Here is a 15696-nt window from a genome sequence, read left to right as displayed (position 1 = left end):
GTGTGTGCTCCCTGCCTGGGAACCGATCCCACGGGAAACCGTCCCATCCCAGCGGGAGCAGTGTGTGTGTGTGTGTGTGTGCGTGCGTGTGTGTCTGTGTGTGTCTGTGTGTGTCTGTGTGTGTGTGTGTGTGTGTGTCCCGTGCGTCACGTGTGTCCCGTGTGTCACCGACCCCGGCAGCTCGAGTCTTCTGGGGTTTTTAATTGCCTCACAAGGTCAGGTACATCCCGGGAATGTGCCATGCGCACGGAAGGAAGATCCCGTCCCGGGACCCGTTGGTGCCCGGTGCCCGCTCAGTCAGAGGGCACATCGGGGGTGACAAAGGTGCCCTTCTGGTCCCACTGCATGTCCCGGATGCGGCGGATGGACTGGATCTGCGGCTGGAAGGCCGACCACTCGTTCCAGTGTCGGAAGTCTCCGGTCTCAAACAGGTACTGGTAGCCCCGGTAGCCGGGGTACTGGTACCCGACCCAGCTGCAGGGAGAGCACACGGAGCAGTCCTGAGCCCCCGCTGCCACCTCGGTGATGGCTCCACCACCAAAGGCTGTCTGGGAGCCTGGTGCTTGGGATCAGAGCCAGGAGCATGGTGGGGGGGAGGCTGGCAGGAGCACACTTACGTTCCACTGGGGACCTGCACGCTGCCCACACGGTCACAGAAGCCATACGCCCAGAGGCTGGGCACGTCATCCTCCTGGATCTCCATCTTGTTGCCCTTGAAGTCAGCAGACTCATACAGGGAGATTTTGTGGTCCTCTGCCTCCTGTGGAAGACAGGATGTGGGTGCTGGGTCCTGCAGTGCAGTGCGGAGCAGTGCAGGTCCTGGCCAGACCCCACTGGGTACTTCTGCTCCCTCCCCACTCACCATTTTGATGGGGCGCATGGACATGAAGCAGTCGCTCCGGTAGCTGCTGGACCAGGTGTCCCAGCGAGGGTATTCCCCCTTCTCCAGGATGAACATCTCCCCGCGCATGTTGGCCTGCTCGTAGGCCACCCACCTGGGGACATGGGGAGGACAAGACCATGGGTCAGATGCACCAGCAGCTCTGCTCCTGCTCATCCTGAGGGGTGCCAGAGCGGGGCTCCCAGCGCCCAGAGAGACTGTGGGTGTCAGCACTGGTCCTACTGTCCTGCTCCCTCCTTTATAGCATATGCAGAGCTGGCAGCACGAGCAGGCAGGCTCTCACTGGTGCACACACCAGGCCTGCAGCAGCCATCAGCATGCCCATGGTGCCACCCTTGCTCATCCCAGGAAGCTGCTGTGAGCCCTGCACGCTGCTCACCACAGCCTGGTCCTTGCATTATCAGTTTGCTTCCCAGTTGCCCGAGGGAGCCCAGGCCAGGGCATGCTTGGCTGCAGAGCCACAGCCAGCTCTGGCACTCATCCTGTTCCTAGGATGCAGGCACTAGGAGCTTGTTCCGCTGCAATGTCACCTCTTTAGCAGTGCCACGAGGTGCTGCTGTGCTGTGAAGGTCACTAACACAGGGCTCCAAAAGCCAGAACAGCCCTGTGTCCCCTTGGACGGGGTTGTACCTGTTCTGCAGGCACCAACAGGTATTTTCATGGCAGGAGCTGTGTTGGGGTGGCACAGGCAGCACAACCACAGACTGAGTTCTGAGGCTCAGCTTGGTTGATTCTGCTTTTCTTTCCCTAAGTAAATCTGTGGGCACAGTCTCACCACTGATTCTCAAGGACACCCTGAGGACCCCAGTGACACACAAGTGCTCTGTTCCCCAAGTTTCACCCTTTCCATACTGAGTGCAGCTGCCTGCCCATCACACCCAAGCTCCTTTGGGCCTGCTCCATCCCCTCTTTGTTCCAAGAAGAGTTGGATGGTTTGGCTTCTAAATAAAGAACTTGTTCCTGGTGCTACTTGGTGTCATTCAAGGTGGTCACAAGTCACCTTGCCCAGTGTGTGAGGGCAGGCTGTGTCCCATGCATCCTCACAGCACTGGCTGCCCTGCTGCTGCTGTACTGACTTCCAAAGCACGGTGCTTCCCTGGCCTTGGCCACCAGCCTGGTCCAAGGCACCCACATCATTTCACCCTGGCTTCCCTAAAATCTGCAGTCACATCTCATGGTCAGCTTGAGACAGCAGATCTAAGGGATGCCTGTCCTTGGCCTCTGCCTTTGCCTCTAGTGCCCTTTGCTTTGCAAATGGCCCTGGCATCCTCCCCCTGTTCATGCCATCCTGCACTCCCCAAAGGAGACCCAAAGGAAATGCCCCTGCACATCATGCTGTGCATGGAGCTGCTCCCCAGGACGACATCCCCACCTCCCCAGTGCATCCCCATGGCCAGGGTCACTCACGGTCCAGAGGTGACGATGACGCTGCGCACCCGGTCGAAGCCGCGGTCCGCCAGGTTCATGCACTCGGTGGTGAACTCCATCTGCCTGCCCTGGAAGTTCTCCTGCTCAAAGATGATGATCTGGGGCAGAGGGGAAGGGTTGGATGGGGACAGGCAGGGGAGGGCAGTGCTGCACATCCCTGCATGGACCCTGCCCACATTGGCCCCAGCCGCACTGGGAAGGAGCTGCTTCTCCAGGAGCTGCATCCATGCCATGGCCTTTGCTGCCTGGCACTTGTAAAGTGTTAACAGTGCCCTCGCATTGCTCATCCCCAGCCCGGCTGCGATGCCTTGGTGACACGCTGCCCTGGCATCACCCAGTGGTTTGATGCTGGCCCTGTCACTCACAGCCTCCTTCTCCAGCACCTGGAGCAGCTCTGAGCCCCTGCATGGAGGGAGGTGACCAGATGCACCCCTAATGTTAGACGTGGGGGGAGCATTTCCAAAGCCTGTGGTCCCCAATGAGCCATCCCAGTCAAGAGCTACCCAGAGCATCCCTCCCACAGCAGCCCCACAGGCTGCTCCCCTCCTGCTCTCGGAGCATGATCCTTCCTGCTAGGACACCAGACATCTTCTGCCCAAGCACCCCAAAGGTGCTGCCACCACCCCTCACCCCTGGCCATGCCCCACACGTGGGGAGCAGCAGGGCTTACCCTGAAGGGTTCTGTGGAGGGCTCCTCGCCCTTGCTGTTAGCGATGGGAGCAGGGTCGAGGGATGGAGCTGGAGCAGGAGCCGCCTTCTCCTCCTCTGCAGCCTGGCCGGGAGCAGCGGGTTTTGTGGTCTCAGACATCGCGGTGTTGGGCTCAAGTCTGTGGCAGGGAGGGCACCAGGCAGAGGTGCCAGCAGCAGGTTAGAGGGGAGGCACAGATGTGGGCACCCAGCACCCTGCCCTTGGATCAGTCACATTGGAATGGGGGGCTCAACAATGGGGTGGGAACTGGGGCAAGGACAGGAGCTGCTGGGGGGCGGGGGTTCTGCAGGCCCAGGCAGTGGCCCTGCTTTGCCAGGAGGATGTTGGGAGGTGCTGGGTGTCCACACGCTCCTCATGCCCTGAGCATGGTCCCACCACTGCAGAGATGCCCAGGACCAGCCGGTCCCTGCCCTCAATGGCCAGGCTGGGCGCTGGTACCATCCTAAACAGGGGGTGTCAGGGACCCTGGCTGGGACACAGGGGGTAGGAAGGTCAGACAGGGTTGCTGAGCCCCTCAGTAGTCACCCAGTAGCAGGCAGGGGTCACCAGTGGTGCTGGGATAGGGAAGGGCAGTGGGGTGCTGAGCTCGAGATGCTCCCAGGCATGATGACCACTGCAATGGCCACAGCTGAGCCCCTGCCTCTCCCTCTCCCCTCCTCGGGTCCGGCTGCAGCCCGGTGACTGTGTCCTCTTACCTGGGCAGCTGCTGGTTCTTGTTGGAGTGAGCGGGCTTGTGTTTGGGGGCGCAGCCAGGCCCCCACTTTATAGCCTGGCAAGGGCAGACCCCGGGCGGGCGCACAAAGGAACTGCCAGCTCATCAGTGTCTGCGCGCCCGCCCAGTCATCACATCCTGCAAAGCGCTGGGCGAGCTGGAAGCCTCTCCCCGGCCCCGTGCCCAGCCGCTGAACCCAGCACTTTCCTTTGTGCCCGTGGCACAACAGAAGACCTGACCCTGCCACTTTGTGCCTCACGTGTGGCCGCCCGGACAGGGCATATATAGCCCCGGAGCAGCCTGGCACGCCACCCTCCCTGCCCACTGCACCCACATGGGCACCCAGCTCCGGTGCTGCTGCAGCCAGGAGGGTGCATCAGCCCCGTGCCTGTGTGGTGCTCACTCTGACAGCCACACTGTGCCTGCCTCTCCCCTCCAAATGCTCAATGTCTCACTCTGAACATCACCCCATACCCGCAGATGGCTGATGCACTGCCCTGAAGATGCCAGGACACAACTGAAGTGCTTTCAGATGCTTCAAGAGTTGTTTTTGGTTTTTTCCCAAATGATGTGTAACTGAAGCTGACACTTTCCAAACCATCCCCATCCCTCAAAGCAGTGTTCTCTGTGGAGGATGTCCCCTGGCGTGGATGCTGGCTGGTTTTAGCCCACTTCATTCTCTCCAATCCCCAGTTCTGCCATCACTGCATTGTGTGGTACCAAACCCCATGCAGGTGTCAGTGCCCTGGTACTGTCTCAGTGGCAGTGGGGCCATGGGGTGTCTGGCTGGGGACACACTGAGCACATCTCCTGCACCCCACATCAGGGGACTCCTTGGGGGGACCTTCCCCCAGCTCCCAGTGAGCCTTCAGCCGCTGCTCTCCCTGTTTGCTGCTGTGATCCTGTTCACTGGGTAAATACCTGCACGCTTGTTTCCTCCCAGTCCGTTCCAGTACCCGCAGTCTCCCTCAGCACCAGCACTCGGGCTGGCTTCAGCACTGGCAGCAGTAAAACACCCATCTCTGTGTATCCAGAGGGCTCCAAGCCCTCAGTTTTGCCATCATCTTTCACTCCCCTTAAGTGCCAACCACCAGGATCCTGCTGCACCCCCTGAGCCATTGTCCAGGATCCCAAACCAAAAGCTTTCACTGATCCCTTCTTTCCTCATGGTTTTTGGGGGCTGTGCCCTCAGTGGGTGCTGCTGCCCCTATTTCCCTGCTCCCACGGCTGCCCCATGCTGCTTTGGCTGTTCCTCTGAGGACTGGGCAGCCCAGGGATTGTCCCAGTGATGGAGCTGTGGAAGGGCTGACAGCAGGGATCTGTCCTTGTCAGCCCCCCAGACACAAAAATCTCTGCCTTCCCCACCAAGCATCCCTGCCCCAGGCTTTGGAAAGCACCATCCCATCCTGTATCGCTTCCTTCCTGCACTGTCCCCTCCTGCACTGTCCCACCCTGGCACAGAGAGACACATGGGAGGTGCAGCTCAAACCCAGGGACGAGCTGCCCCAGCCTCACTGCATGGCTGGAGCTGACACAGCTCAGCCCCACAGGCACTGGCACAGGCTCCTGCCCAGCACAAGGAGTTTGTGCTGCCCCTGTGAGTCCTGCTGCATGCACACCTCCTGTTGCTGCATCACTGCATGCACACCTCCTGCTGCATCACTGCGTGCACATATGCTGCTGCATCACTGCGTGCACATCTGCTGCTGCATCACTGTGCACATCTCCTGCTGCTGCATCACTGTGCACACCTCCTGCTTCTGCATCACTGTGTGCACATCTCCTGCTGCTGCATCACTGTGAACACCTCCTGCTGCTGCATCACTACATGCACACCTCCTGCTGCTGCATCCCTTGCCCGGTGCTGAGCAGCACCACAGGGACACCAGCCGCAGCCCGGGCTCACCACAACCACATCCTGGTGCTGGAGCACACTGCAGTGAGCTGCAGTCTCTGCACTGATGACCAGGCTGGGTTCAGCTGGGGCCACAGCAATCAGCCTGTGCCTAATGCACATTTGCTGGGGGTGCAGATGTTGCGAACAGCCCCACTGCAGCTGGTTGCATGTGAGCCCGCAGCACCAGGGCTGGAGGGAGGATGCTCCAGCTCAGCCAGCCCACAGATCACTGGCAAACACTGCCCCAAAACACAGCCCTACCTGGGAACACAGCAATTGCCACTGGGCCCAGCAGCCTCCTTTCACTGCTGCCCCATTGCTGCCCTGCTTGTGGGTGCCTCTGCAGGGTGCCAGCCCCTGGAGACCTTCACGCACCCATCATGACCCTGGAACGATTTGAGGGAGGTCACCAGGATCAAAGCTTGAAGGTGTTTAGGTACCCAAAACGTGGCTGAGGCAGGATCTTCCCAGGTCCCTGTGCAGAGGCAGGAGGAGGCTGCAGCACTCCCCAAGTCCTGATCTGCATTGTAGCCCCCCCAGTGCCTGTGCAAACCTGCCCCTTGCTCTCCTGTGCCCGATATCCCCACTCACTATGATGCTCCATGGTTGCTGTGCTCAGCCTTCAGAAGAGCTGCCCCTGCTTTCACAGAGCGTGCTCTGGCATCCTTTGCCATAGCAGATGGAGCTGGAGGTGCAGCTTTCCTCCTGCTTCCCAGCAATGCAGGTAAGGAAACCTCCCCTAAGCCAAAGCACAGGCAGGGGCCGTGGTCCATGGGGCCAGGGCAGCAGGAGCTGTGATGTCCCAGCTCATCAGCATCCCTGCAGCATTGCCTTTGTTCTGCCCGGTCCCTCCTCCTGCCATGTGCTGAGTTAGGGGTTTCCATAATGCTCCCCTGGGCTCTGATCTAGCTGCAGGCTATAAAAACCCAGCGAGGCTGCTGGACATGTCAGCCCCCGGGCACCAGCGCATCAAACAGGTGAGCACAGGAGCCTGGAGGCACCACATGGATAGGGGAGGGTCTGGGAACCGGGGCTGGGTCCTGTGGCCAGGATGGGAAACAAGGAGATGGGGAACAGCTGGGGATGAACTGTGGCTGCACTGGGAATGGTGGTGGGGGACCAGGGGACATCACTGGCCATGGCAGGGTGCTGTTACTCAGCATGGACATGCAGCAACCTCTGCAGTGCTCCTGGCTCTGCCGGATCTGCTGGATCACCGGAATCTACTGCACAGGGATCTGCCTGGACAGATCCCTGGGAGCAGGAGTCTGCCCTGTCCCATGCCAGGGAGCAGGAGTATCCCTGGGCATGGACAGTGCTCACACTGCTGCAGTGATGGAGCATGCAGGGTCTGGGCAGGCTTTAATGGTCCCATTCCCCTGGCAGAGCCACCATGACCCATCACAGCAGGAGCTCCTCTGGACTATGGAAGGTACGGGAGCATCAGCAGGAGTGGTGACACATCCCGAGCCGCCTGAACCCTTGTGCATGGGGCTGCAGGCTCTGCCTGACTCCCTCCATCCTCCCCAGATCGTGGTGTGGGATGAGGATTTCTTCCAGGGCAAGAAGCACGAGTTCACCACTGACTGCTACAGCACCGCAGAGCACGGCTTCAGCACCGTCCGCTCCTGCAAGATCGAGAGTGGGGCGTGAGTGGGAGCTGGTGGGGACAGACCCCATGGTGTGGTGGAGAGGGGCTGGAGGATGGAGGTCTCCAGGGTCTTTTGCCACCCAAGCCATGGGGCTGTCTCCTCCAGGCAATGACCACATCCCTGTGCAGTGCTCTGGATGTGAGCAGGGTGGTGGGTGCTGCACGGGCCTCACCTCTCTCCTACCACACAGATGGGCTGGCTTCGAGCACTGTGGCTTCCAGGGGCAGCAGTTTGTGCTGGAGCGTGGGGAGTACCCGTGCTGGGAGGCATGGAGCGGCAGCAACGCCTACCACGTGGAGAGGATGTGCTCCTTCCGCCCCATCACCTGTGCTGTGAGTGCCCCCCTCCCGGCTCCCCACTGCCGGGCTGGTCCTGGAGCCCATCACCAGCAGGGGTCATGCACCAACAGCATCCCCCTCTCGGTGCCAGGACCACGGGCGCAGCAGGCTCATGCTCTTTGAGGAGGAGAACTTCCAGGGCAAGCGGGGGGAGCTGAGCGATGACTGCCCCTCGCTGCCCGCCCTGGGCTGGGATGGCAGCGCCGTGGGCTCCTTCCTCGTCCGCTCCGGCGCGTGAGTAGCCAGGGGCTTGCACCCAAGAAGGTGTTGGACAGGGCTTGGAGCAAGCTGCTCTAATGGAAGGTGTCCCTGCCTGTGGCAGGGGTTGGAGCTGGAGGAGCTTCAAGGTCCCTCCCAACACAAACCAGGCTGGGGTTCTATGGCACACACTGGAGCTGAGGATGCTCTGGTGCCTCATGGCCATGCTGACTGCTGCTCTCTGCCTGCCGCAGGTGGGTCTGCTCACAGTTCCCAGGGTACCGTGGCTTCCAGTACCTGCTGGAGAGCGACAGTCACGCCGGCGAGTACAAGCATGTGAGGGAGTGGGGATCCCATGCACAGACAGGACAGGTCCAGTCCATCCGCAGGGTCCAGCAGTGACCACCGGAGCCACCGTGACACCAACCACACACCCTGGGCACTGTTTACCACGGGGCAAAGCTCAATAAAGACTTGGTTGTCCAAGGCGCTGGCACTGGGGAAGGGGTGCAGGGGGTGATGCTGTGCCTGAGGACAGAGCAGGGGCCCTGAAGGGACTGTGTTCTGGGGTGGAGGGGACAACCATCCTTTTCTGCCCCTGCAGCCAGCACAGGCAGCCACATGTCCCCATTGCAGGCAGGAGAAGCCCCTGCCCAGCTCATATCTGGATATGCAGGGAAGTGCAATGCGCCAGTGTTGGCCCCTCTTGACCCAGCACAGTGGGCAGCCTGGCTGCTGTACCCACACATCCTCAGGCACCCTGCAGTACCCATCCTGGTGCACCCATGCACACCCCTGCACTCACACCAGCTTGCAGCACCCACCAGCCCTGCAGCACCTCCCATGCCCAAGGCAGAGGCAAGCAAGCAGCTCTGCCTGCAGCGGTGCAGAGGGACAGGCCAGCACACAGCCAGGAGAGCAACGTGTGAGCCCAGCAGCTGCGAAGGGTGGAGGCAGGAGGATGGAGAATGAAGAATGGAGGATTAAGGATGGAGGAGAGAGGATGGAGGATGCAGGAGGGGGGGATGAAGGGTGGAGGAGGGGGGCTGGAGGAGGGGGCTGGAGGTGGGGTTTCCGGGCCGGCTCCTCCGGGGCGCTCCCGCACACAGACGCTGCGCAGCGGCCGGAGCGAGTGGGACGCGGCGGCCCGAACCCCCCGCCCTGGACCAGGTAGGGCCGCGCCGGGATTCCTCCGGTGCTTTCCGGGTGGGATCTGGGGTGCGGGGGGTGCAGGCGGAGCCGCCGGTGCCGCGGGCATCGCAGCGCGACTGCGGTCGGTCCAAGGGAAACGCTTTATCCCCTCCCCTCGGTATTCAGATTCCCTGGGTAACAGCAGGTCCCACGCGGTGGCCCCGTCGGGCAGAGCCGCACGGGCACCGGGCCGGGGCCGGGTCAGCGGCGCATCCGCAGCGTGGTCCCGGCCGGAGGGATGATGCTCGGTCCCCCCGGGCTCCGCCGGCAGCCCCGGCCCCGCTGACATGAACTGATGCTCCGCTTGTCTGTATCTGAATTTTATTTTTCAGAAGCCTCATCAGGAATAGGGCTCGGGACAGGTAAATGGATTCTTGCCTCATTGCTCCTGGAAGGAAATGGAGCCAAATTCTGGCCCGCTTCTTTGTCTTGAAACCACCCTTTCCTCCTACACCTGATGATCTTAGGTAGGGGGTTAGAGGAGAGGCTGGGCCAGGCTCCCCCCAGCACAGCCCTTCCCTGGCAGATGCTCCCCGGCTCCTGCTGGGAGCCATTTTCTTGCCCTCATTGTCTCGCTGCCTTTTGTCTGTGCCAGCACCTCCTGCCCCGGGGAGCCGGGAGGAGCCGAGACATTGTCAGGTTTTAGTCGCATCTGGGCTTTGCAGGGAGCTTCCTCCCCCTCCATCCCCCTTCTGCCGGGGCTGCCCAGCCTGAGGGCTGCAGACAAAGGGAGGCAGCGCCTGCGCCGCTGCGGCAGCACCGCAGCCGGGGCTGTGCCGGAGCCTGCGCTGTGCCACAGCCGGGGCTCAGCACCGATGCCACCGAGGGACGGGCAGGGCCGAGGGCAGGGCCACGTTGCCCATCCTGTGGGATCTGGGGTGTCCGGATCCGTATCCCAGAGATCTCCACAGTGGAGCAGCCAGCACTGTGCCTGCAGTGTGGCAGGAACACACATGCAGCTTTCCTGCTGCCCCCACCTCCCTGCTCCTGCCTGCAGTGCTCCCTTCCAACCTCCTCCTCCTCCTCACTCGAGAGGGGTTTAGCCCCTGTTTCACTGTGGTCTGCTCTGCACCATATGTGCCACCAACCCATGTCAGCAGATCAGGGCTGGCCATTGCTCACCATATGTAAGACAAGTGTTTGGTGAAGTGCTGCCTGCACAGAACTGCTTTTCTCCCCTTTGTCTCCTGGGATGCTCTCCATTGCTGCCCTCATCCTGGCACACACATCCCACTGCCCCACCAGGCAGGGTCCAGGCAGGGAACCCATCTGCCAGATGCTCGATGGCAGTTTGGTGCCTGTTGCTGCCCAGCCCCATGGCAGCTGGTTTGTAAATGCTGCCGGGACGTGCTGTCCCCGGCTGCCCCCAGGGAGGCTTTGTCCTGCGATGTGCAGCCACAATGGACCACGGGCAGCAGGAGGTGGCTGAACCGCAGAGTCATCACGAACCCAGTCCACCGGGACCTGCTGCCAGTGCAACCCAGTTAAACCACAGGGCAGGGGCAGTCTCCGCTCCCAGGGCAGGGACATCCACCAACAGAAAGTGACAGGGTTTGAGGCATTGCCACCATTTCTGGTGTTGTCCTTCCCAGTTCCTCCCCAGCCTGCAAGCGCAGGAGCTGCCTGGATGCTTCCCTGTGCTCCAGTGCTGAAGGTGTCCTCTCTGGAGCTGCTCGCCTCAGCAGGGATCTGGCTCTTCCATTGCCCCAGCTTTGGGCAGAGCCCAGGCACCCTGTGGGGACCAGGAGCGGTGCCAGCAGTGGTGGGGTCAGAGCAGAGGATGCTGCCTTGGGGCTTCAATCCCACAGGATGGGGAGCTGAGGGAGGCTCTGCCTGCCCCTCCTGCCAGGCTCCCCCAGCACGATGCCCCCCTCGGCTCTGCATTGCCCTCCCTTGCTGCGGTGCTTGCTTTCTTTTACAGCTGCTAATGACTGACCTGAGGTCTGTTCACACACAGTCCCCTGCACGGCCCCCGCGGTGGAGCAGCCATACAGGACAGGGGGACTCTGCACAGCACCCACATAGCGGTGACCACAGGTAGGACCCCGGGGAGGGGGATATGGATGGTACCAGCCCTTTGCTGTCCCCTTGTGACCTGGGAGGGCTGTGGGTGGGGGGGAGCCAGCCTTCCTCCCCAGGGACCCCAAAATGGGCTCTCCCCAGGATCCAGTGGGTCCATGGGGTCACAGCATCCCCAGGACCACCTGCATGAGAGGATGTGACCCCACACATGCCCAGTGGTGGGGAGGGGCGGCTGCTGCGCTGCCAGGGTCTGACAGCATCTCTGCTCCCCAGGGGCACAGCCCCAGCTCCTGCCCCATGCCCAGAGGGGAGCCAGGGCTCCGGCACCACCATTGCTTCCCCTGCACGGATGCTGGAGCCAGGCCGGCACAGACAACCCGGTGCTGGCTGCCATGGGCAGGAGCCACGTGCCCGGGTGCTGCGTGGGACACAGCCGAGGAGGCAACGCTGGGGACACCTGAGGACATGGGGCTGCAGCGCTCGTTTTGCTACAAGGTGCTGGGTCCCCTCCCCTCCTGCTGCTCCATCCCAGCCGGATCCAGAGCACGGGGCCCCTCATGTGCCCTCTGCAGCAGTGGGCAGGGCATGGGCAGGATGAGACCCATCCTCTTCACTGAATGCAGTGTGTGAGAAGGGGAATGGGATGGGAGAGGAGCTGTACCAGCTCCTCAAGGAGACACAATGGCCAGAGCACAAAGGGACCGTGGCTCTTCCCACTGATCCTGCCTGTCCCTCTGTCAGCAAATCCTGGTGCTTTCTGCTCTGGCAGTGCCGTGTCCCAACAGGGCCCTGTCTCTGCTCTGCTTGGAGCAAACACATTGTGTACGGAGCAGCTGGGAGCACAGGGAGGGACACAGGCACCGAGGTGCCCATGGCATGGCCTCTGTGGGGCTGTGTGGGGTGACAGTGGCCCCATAAGTGGATATGATCATTGTGACCATTGCCCGCTCCAGTGAGCATCCCCTGAGCAGGCAGGAGGGCTGAGAGCAGACACAGCTTGTGACAGGCATTACAGCCCCTTGAAGTCCAAAATAGAGAGGCTTCTTCATGGGGACCAAGAGGTGATGCAGGGGGACATGGGGTGACCTGGTTGCCCCTTTACTCAGCCTTATTTCTCAGGGTACGGTGCAATGAGCACTGCTCAGCCACTGCAGGCAGGACAGGGGCTTTCCTCTTCTCCATGTCGTGGTTTTCCCCCCTCAGGCAGTGGGAGCTCAGTGGAGACCCAGGGCAGCCGTTGCTGTCTCTGCAAAAGCCCCATTCCTGTAGACCTGCCATAGCCTTGCGCAGGTATCGGCAGTGATGCTTTCACCCCTTCCCTCTCTGCTTCTTCCAGCCCCTTTAGTTCCCTTACCCTGGAGCCTTGCAGTGCAGTGCGGGATTGCCTCTCCCTGCTGCCCCTCTTCTCCAGCGCTGGGGGTGGGAGACACGTGTTGTGTGGGGCATGGGCTGCTCGGGGTGTGGGATGCCCAGGGCTGACCCCTGTGAAGCAGGACTCACAGTACAGGCTAAACCCTCCCCTAACACCTTCCCAACCCTCCCTGCGGTGCAAGCACCTCCTGCTCTGGTGACCCAGAGCCCTGGATCAAGCAGCCCCATCCCTGGGGGAGGTGCTGGGGAGGGGGCTGGGCTCTGCATGCAGCCCTTGCTCCGGTGCTGAGCACTAACCCACTAACCGGCCAGCGCATGCCCTACTAACCCCGTGTCTCGCCTCCCACTAACCCCGGCCAGTGCTGGCTTCAAAGGGGAACGGAAAAGCTGGGTCAGTGGTGTGAGAGGTGCTGGTGCAGGGAGGTGAGGCTCCTGGCTCTGCCTGTGGAGCTGCTGCTGACTCGGAGCCTGAAATGGTTTTATCAGCAGAAGCTTTTCAGTTCCTTTTTAAGCCAGTGGCTCTGTTCCTGACGTTCCTGAACCGAATTAAACCAACTAACCCTGCTGCTTTTCTCTTCATTTCTCTTCCAGTGTGTGTCCTCTAAGACCGCCTGTGCCATGCTTCTGTCACTAACCGCCTGTACTAACTGCTCCTGATTGTTCCTCCACTGCTACTAACAAATACTCTTTGCACTTTAACTCTCGGGCGCTCTTTGCCATGACACGAACAGTGGCCTCCTCCTGGAGCCCTGGGCTCCAGTGCTGCTGAGCATCTTTGTCTCCCATGGAAAGGAAGATGCTCAGGCTGGGGGGGCTTTGGAAATTTCCCTATTGGCCTTTTGTTTTCCAAGAAATTTCATGTGTCTAAATGAGGAAAAGAGCCTGAGTGGAAAAAAGACAATGTGGAAACTGTTCATAACAATTGGTAATGGCCACAAAGGTCCAGCAAAACCCAGGCTGCAGAAAGATGGAGGCAAAGAGCGATGCTATTGCCATGAGCCCCACCAGAGCCGAGCCTGGGGCTCTCCTGGGGTCCCAGTTCAGCAGTCATGGGGAATGGTCTCGTGCTGCTCCCGCCGGGCTCCTCTCTTCACTCCCTTTGTCTCTCCACAGTTGTTCTTGTGCCTCTGATGCATGCGGGAGCTGCCGCCAGCAGTGTGCTCCTCACTAACAGCACGGCGCCGCGGCTGCCTCTGACTGGGGTTGGTACTTGCAGGGTGCCCCGGCCATGGGCAGGAGCAGGGGGTGCAGAGCTGTAGGGCTGGGCTGGGGGCACAGCCTGTGCTTTGCTTTGTGTCCGTCTGTCAGTGGGCAAACTGCCTCTAACGGGGCCCTCCAGGCTTCAGGCATCAGGGTTGGTGTGTGTTTGGCACGCAGACAGCATCAGCATTAAGCTCTGCCTGTGCCAGCAGCAGTGCTGTGATGCCCGTGGGGCAGCACCAAGCCCTGCACACCAGGAGTGGATGGTGGCCCCGTGCTGCTGGCTGGGATGGGGATGCTTGACAGGACATCCCGGACCGTGGCTCTGGGGGGACACAGCAGCCGAGTGGATTAGAGGGGCTCAGCCAAGGGTCAGGGCAGCTCTGTCCAGGGGGATACAGAGCAGATGGTGTCCAGCTCTGGCTGCCTTCCCTTGGCTTTGTTTTGTGCTCACGAAGCCCATGGTGAGGAGCTCCCCAGATAACCCAGTGTCCTTGGCCAGCTTCCGTCTCACCCAACAGCAGTTCTCCTGCTGCTGGAAGGCAAGGGTAGAGCAGGGTTCCCTGGGCAGCTGGTTCATCCCATGACACTGCCCCCCTCCCCTTGTCACCCCTGCTCTGCAACAGCCACACTCTGGTCTCAGTGAGGTCTTGCTGTGCTCAGGGTCCCCTCCCCACCCAGCTCCATGGCTGCCTGACCCCACCACAACCCGCTAACCACTCACCTCCCTCTGCACTGCTGGGACCAGAGGGTTTGGGGCTGATGCTGCTGTGATTGATGGAAGGGAAGCAGAGCCCTGTTGCAGGCTGGGGCAGTCTCAAGCAGAGGAATGGGACATGCTGGGCTGGGCACAGGGCAGGCACGTTCAGGGCTCCTGCACAGGTCAGAAGCATTGTGAGCACTGGGCTGTGTTGTCAGAGCACTGCCCCCCCAGACCCACTTTCCAAAGCAGCCTTCCAGGCTGGTAATGGAGGGGAGCAATGGGACCACCACCAGTCATGCAGATGGCCCAGAGGGTGCACTGGGCAGGCAGGACCCCATGCAGGCAGCGAGGGCTGCCCATGGACCCCTCAATGGGGACAGACCCTGGTGCCCCCCAGGCCTGGGGCCAGGTCACCTTAGCAGCAACGTGAGCAGGGGTCCACCCAAGGTGGCCAGAGCCGCCCCTGTTCTGCTGGAACCCCGCTGCTGCCCCACACCCGATGTGGTGGGGCTGATGCTGGCATGGGGCAAGGATGCTGTGGGGAAGGGGGTCCTGGAGCTGCCTCCATGGTGCGAGCGGGAGCCCCGTGGGGCCCCACATCCCTGAGGATGTCCCCACTGCCTGTAAAGTCTGCTGTGAACATGGCAAGTGTGCAACCACCCGCAGTCTGTGTCTCTGTGGGGCACGGGGGGCTGCGGGAGCCGGGTGGGGATGCTCTGGGGGTGCTGCAGCTCTCTGCCAGGGCCACCCCAGGGATGCCGGGGCTGGGGGGCACACAGATGGGGGTGGAAAGGGGCAGGGCCCTGCGGGAGGGCACAGGGGGTGGCTCTGGGGCGGGGAGGTGACCTCCATCCGCAGAGCAAGGGGCTGGGGCCGGGGCAGAGCCCCCGAACCGGGCTCACGGCGGGGTCCGGCCGGGCCGTGCGGGCGCTGCCGGCCCCGCACCGGGGACTCGGCCCCCCCGGTACCGCGGCGGCAGATGGAGCTCGTGCTCCAGGGAAGCCCTGCCCGCAGCCCTGCCCCACAGCAGAAGCAGAGGGACCCGCACCCCCCCCCCCCCCCATGGGTCACTGATGCTGCAGAGACCCCTGGAGAGGTTTCCTGTTCCCCAGGCTCAGTCCTGGGAAGCACCGAGCGTTTGCTGCCCCCAGACCCACAGAGACGTCATGGGAGGGAGGATGGTGTCTACCACAGGTGTCACAGTGGGGATCGAAATGTGGCTGCAGATGTGGCCTCTTGACCTGACCTCATTAGGAAGGTGCAAGTGATGCTAATTAAACTCATCAAGTCCCAAAGTGCACTTCTCTCCTGGTTTGATTTATTTCTGGGCACTTCTCATTCCTGCAACTAATGCTCAGCTGAGTTACTCTGAGA

General features: G+C 61.5%; 2 protein-coding genes and 1 long non-coding RNA gene across 5 annotated transcripts; 2 read left to right on the top strand and 1 right to left on the bottom strand.

The window, feature by feature from the left end:
• Window positions 1-186: 186 nt before the first annotated feature.
• CRYBB1 (crystallin beta B1) lies at window positions 187-3810 on the bottom strand. Its single transcript, XM_034068281.1, has 6 exons — window positions 3734-3810; window positions 3000-3156; window positions 2309-2427; window positions 863-995; window positions 618-760; window positions 187-474 (listed from the first exon to the last, which is right to left on the bottom strand). The coding sequence occupies exons 2-6, from the start codon at window positions 3135-3137 to the stop codon at window positions 294-296; spliced, it is 714 nt and encodes a 237-aa protein (XP_033924172.1). The 5' UTR covers window positions 3138-3156; window positions 3734-3810; the 3' UTR covers window positions 187-293.
• Window positions 3811-7040: 3230 nt separating this feature from the next.
• On the top strand, window positions 7041-8237 carry CRYBA4 (crystallin beta A4). 2 transcript variants are annotated; one of them, XM_034068282.1, is made up of 5 exons: window positions 7041-7079; window positions 7178-7296; window positions 7490-7631; window positions 7729-7871; window positions 8090-8237. In XM_034068282.1, exons 1-5 carry the CDS (start codon window positions 7041-7043, stop codon window positions 8235-8237), a joined length of 591 nt encoding a protein of 196 aa, XP_033924173.1. The 2 variants fall into 2 exon arrangements, with proteins under 2 accessions (XP_033924173.1, XP_005140432.2); XM_005140375.2 differs by lacking the exon at window positions 7041-7079 and having other exon boundaries at window positions 7136-7296.
• A 687-nt stretch (window positions 8238-8924) lies between these two features.
• Window positions 8925-14981, top strand: LOC117436848 (uncharacterized). 2 transcript variants are annotated; one of them, XR_004550173.1, is made up of 3 exons: window positions 8925-9005; window positions 9359-11063; window positions 11322-14981. It is a non-coding gene; the product is annotated as an uncharacterized lncRNA (long non-coding RNA). The 2 variants fall into 2 exon arrangements; XR_004550172.1 differs by having other exon boundaries at window positions 8925-11063.
• Window positions 14982-15696: the final 715 nt, after the last annotated feature.

The sequence above is a fragment of the Melopsittacus undulatus genome, chromosome 12, assembly GCF_012275295.1.
Source record: "Melopsittacus undulatus isolate bMelUnd1 chromosome 12, bMelUnd1.mat.Z, whole genome shotgun sequence".
NCBI classification, from domain to species: domain Eukaryota; kingdom Metazoa; phylum Chordata; class Aves; order Psittaciformes; family Psittaculidae; genus Melopsittacus; species Melopsittacus undulatus.
Note: the sequence above shows the minus strand (reverse complement) of the source record. Positions and strands in the feature narration are given on the sequence as shown.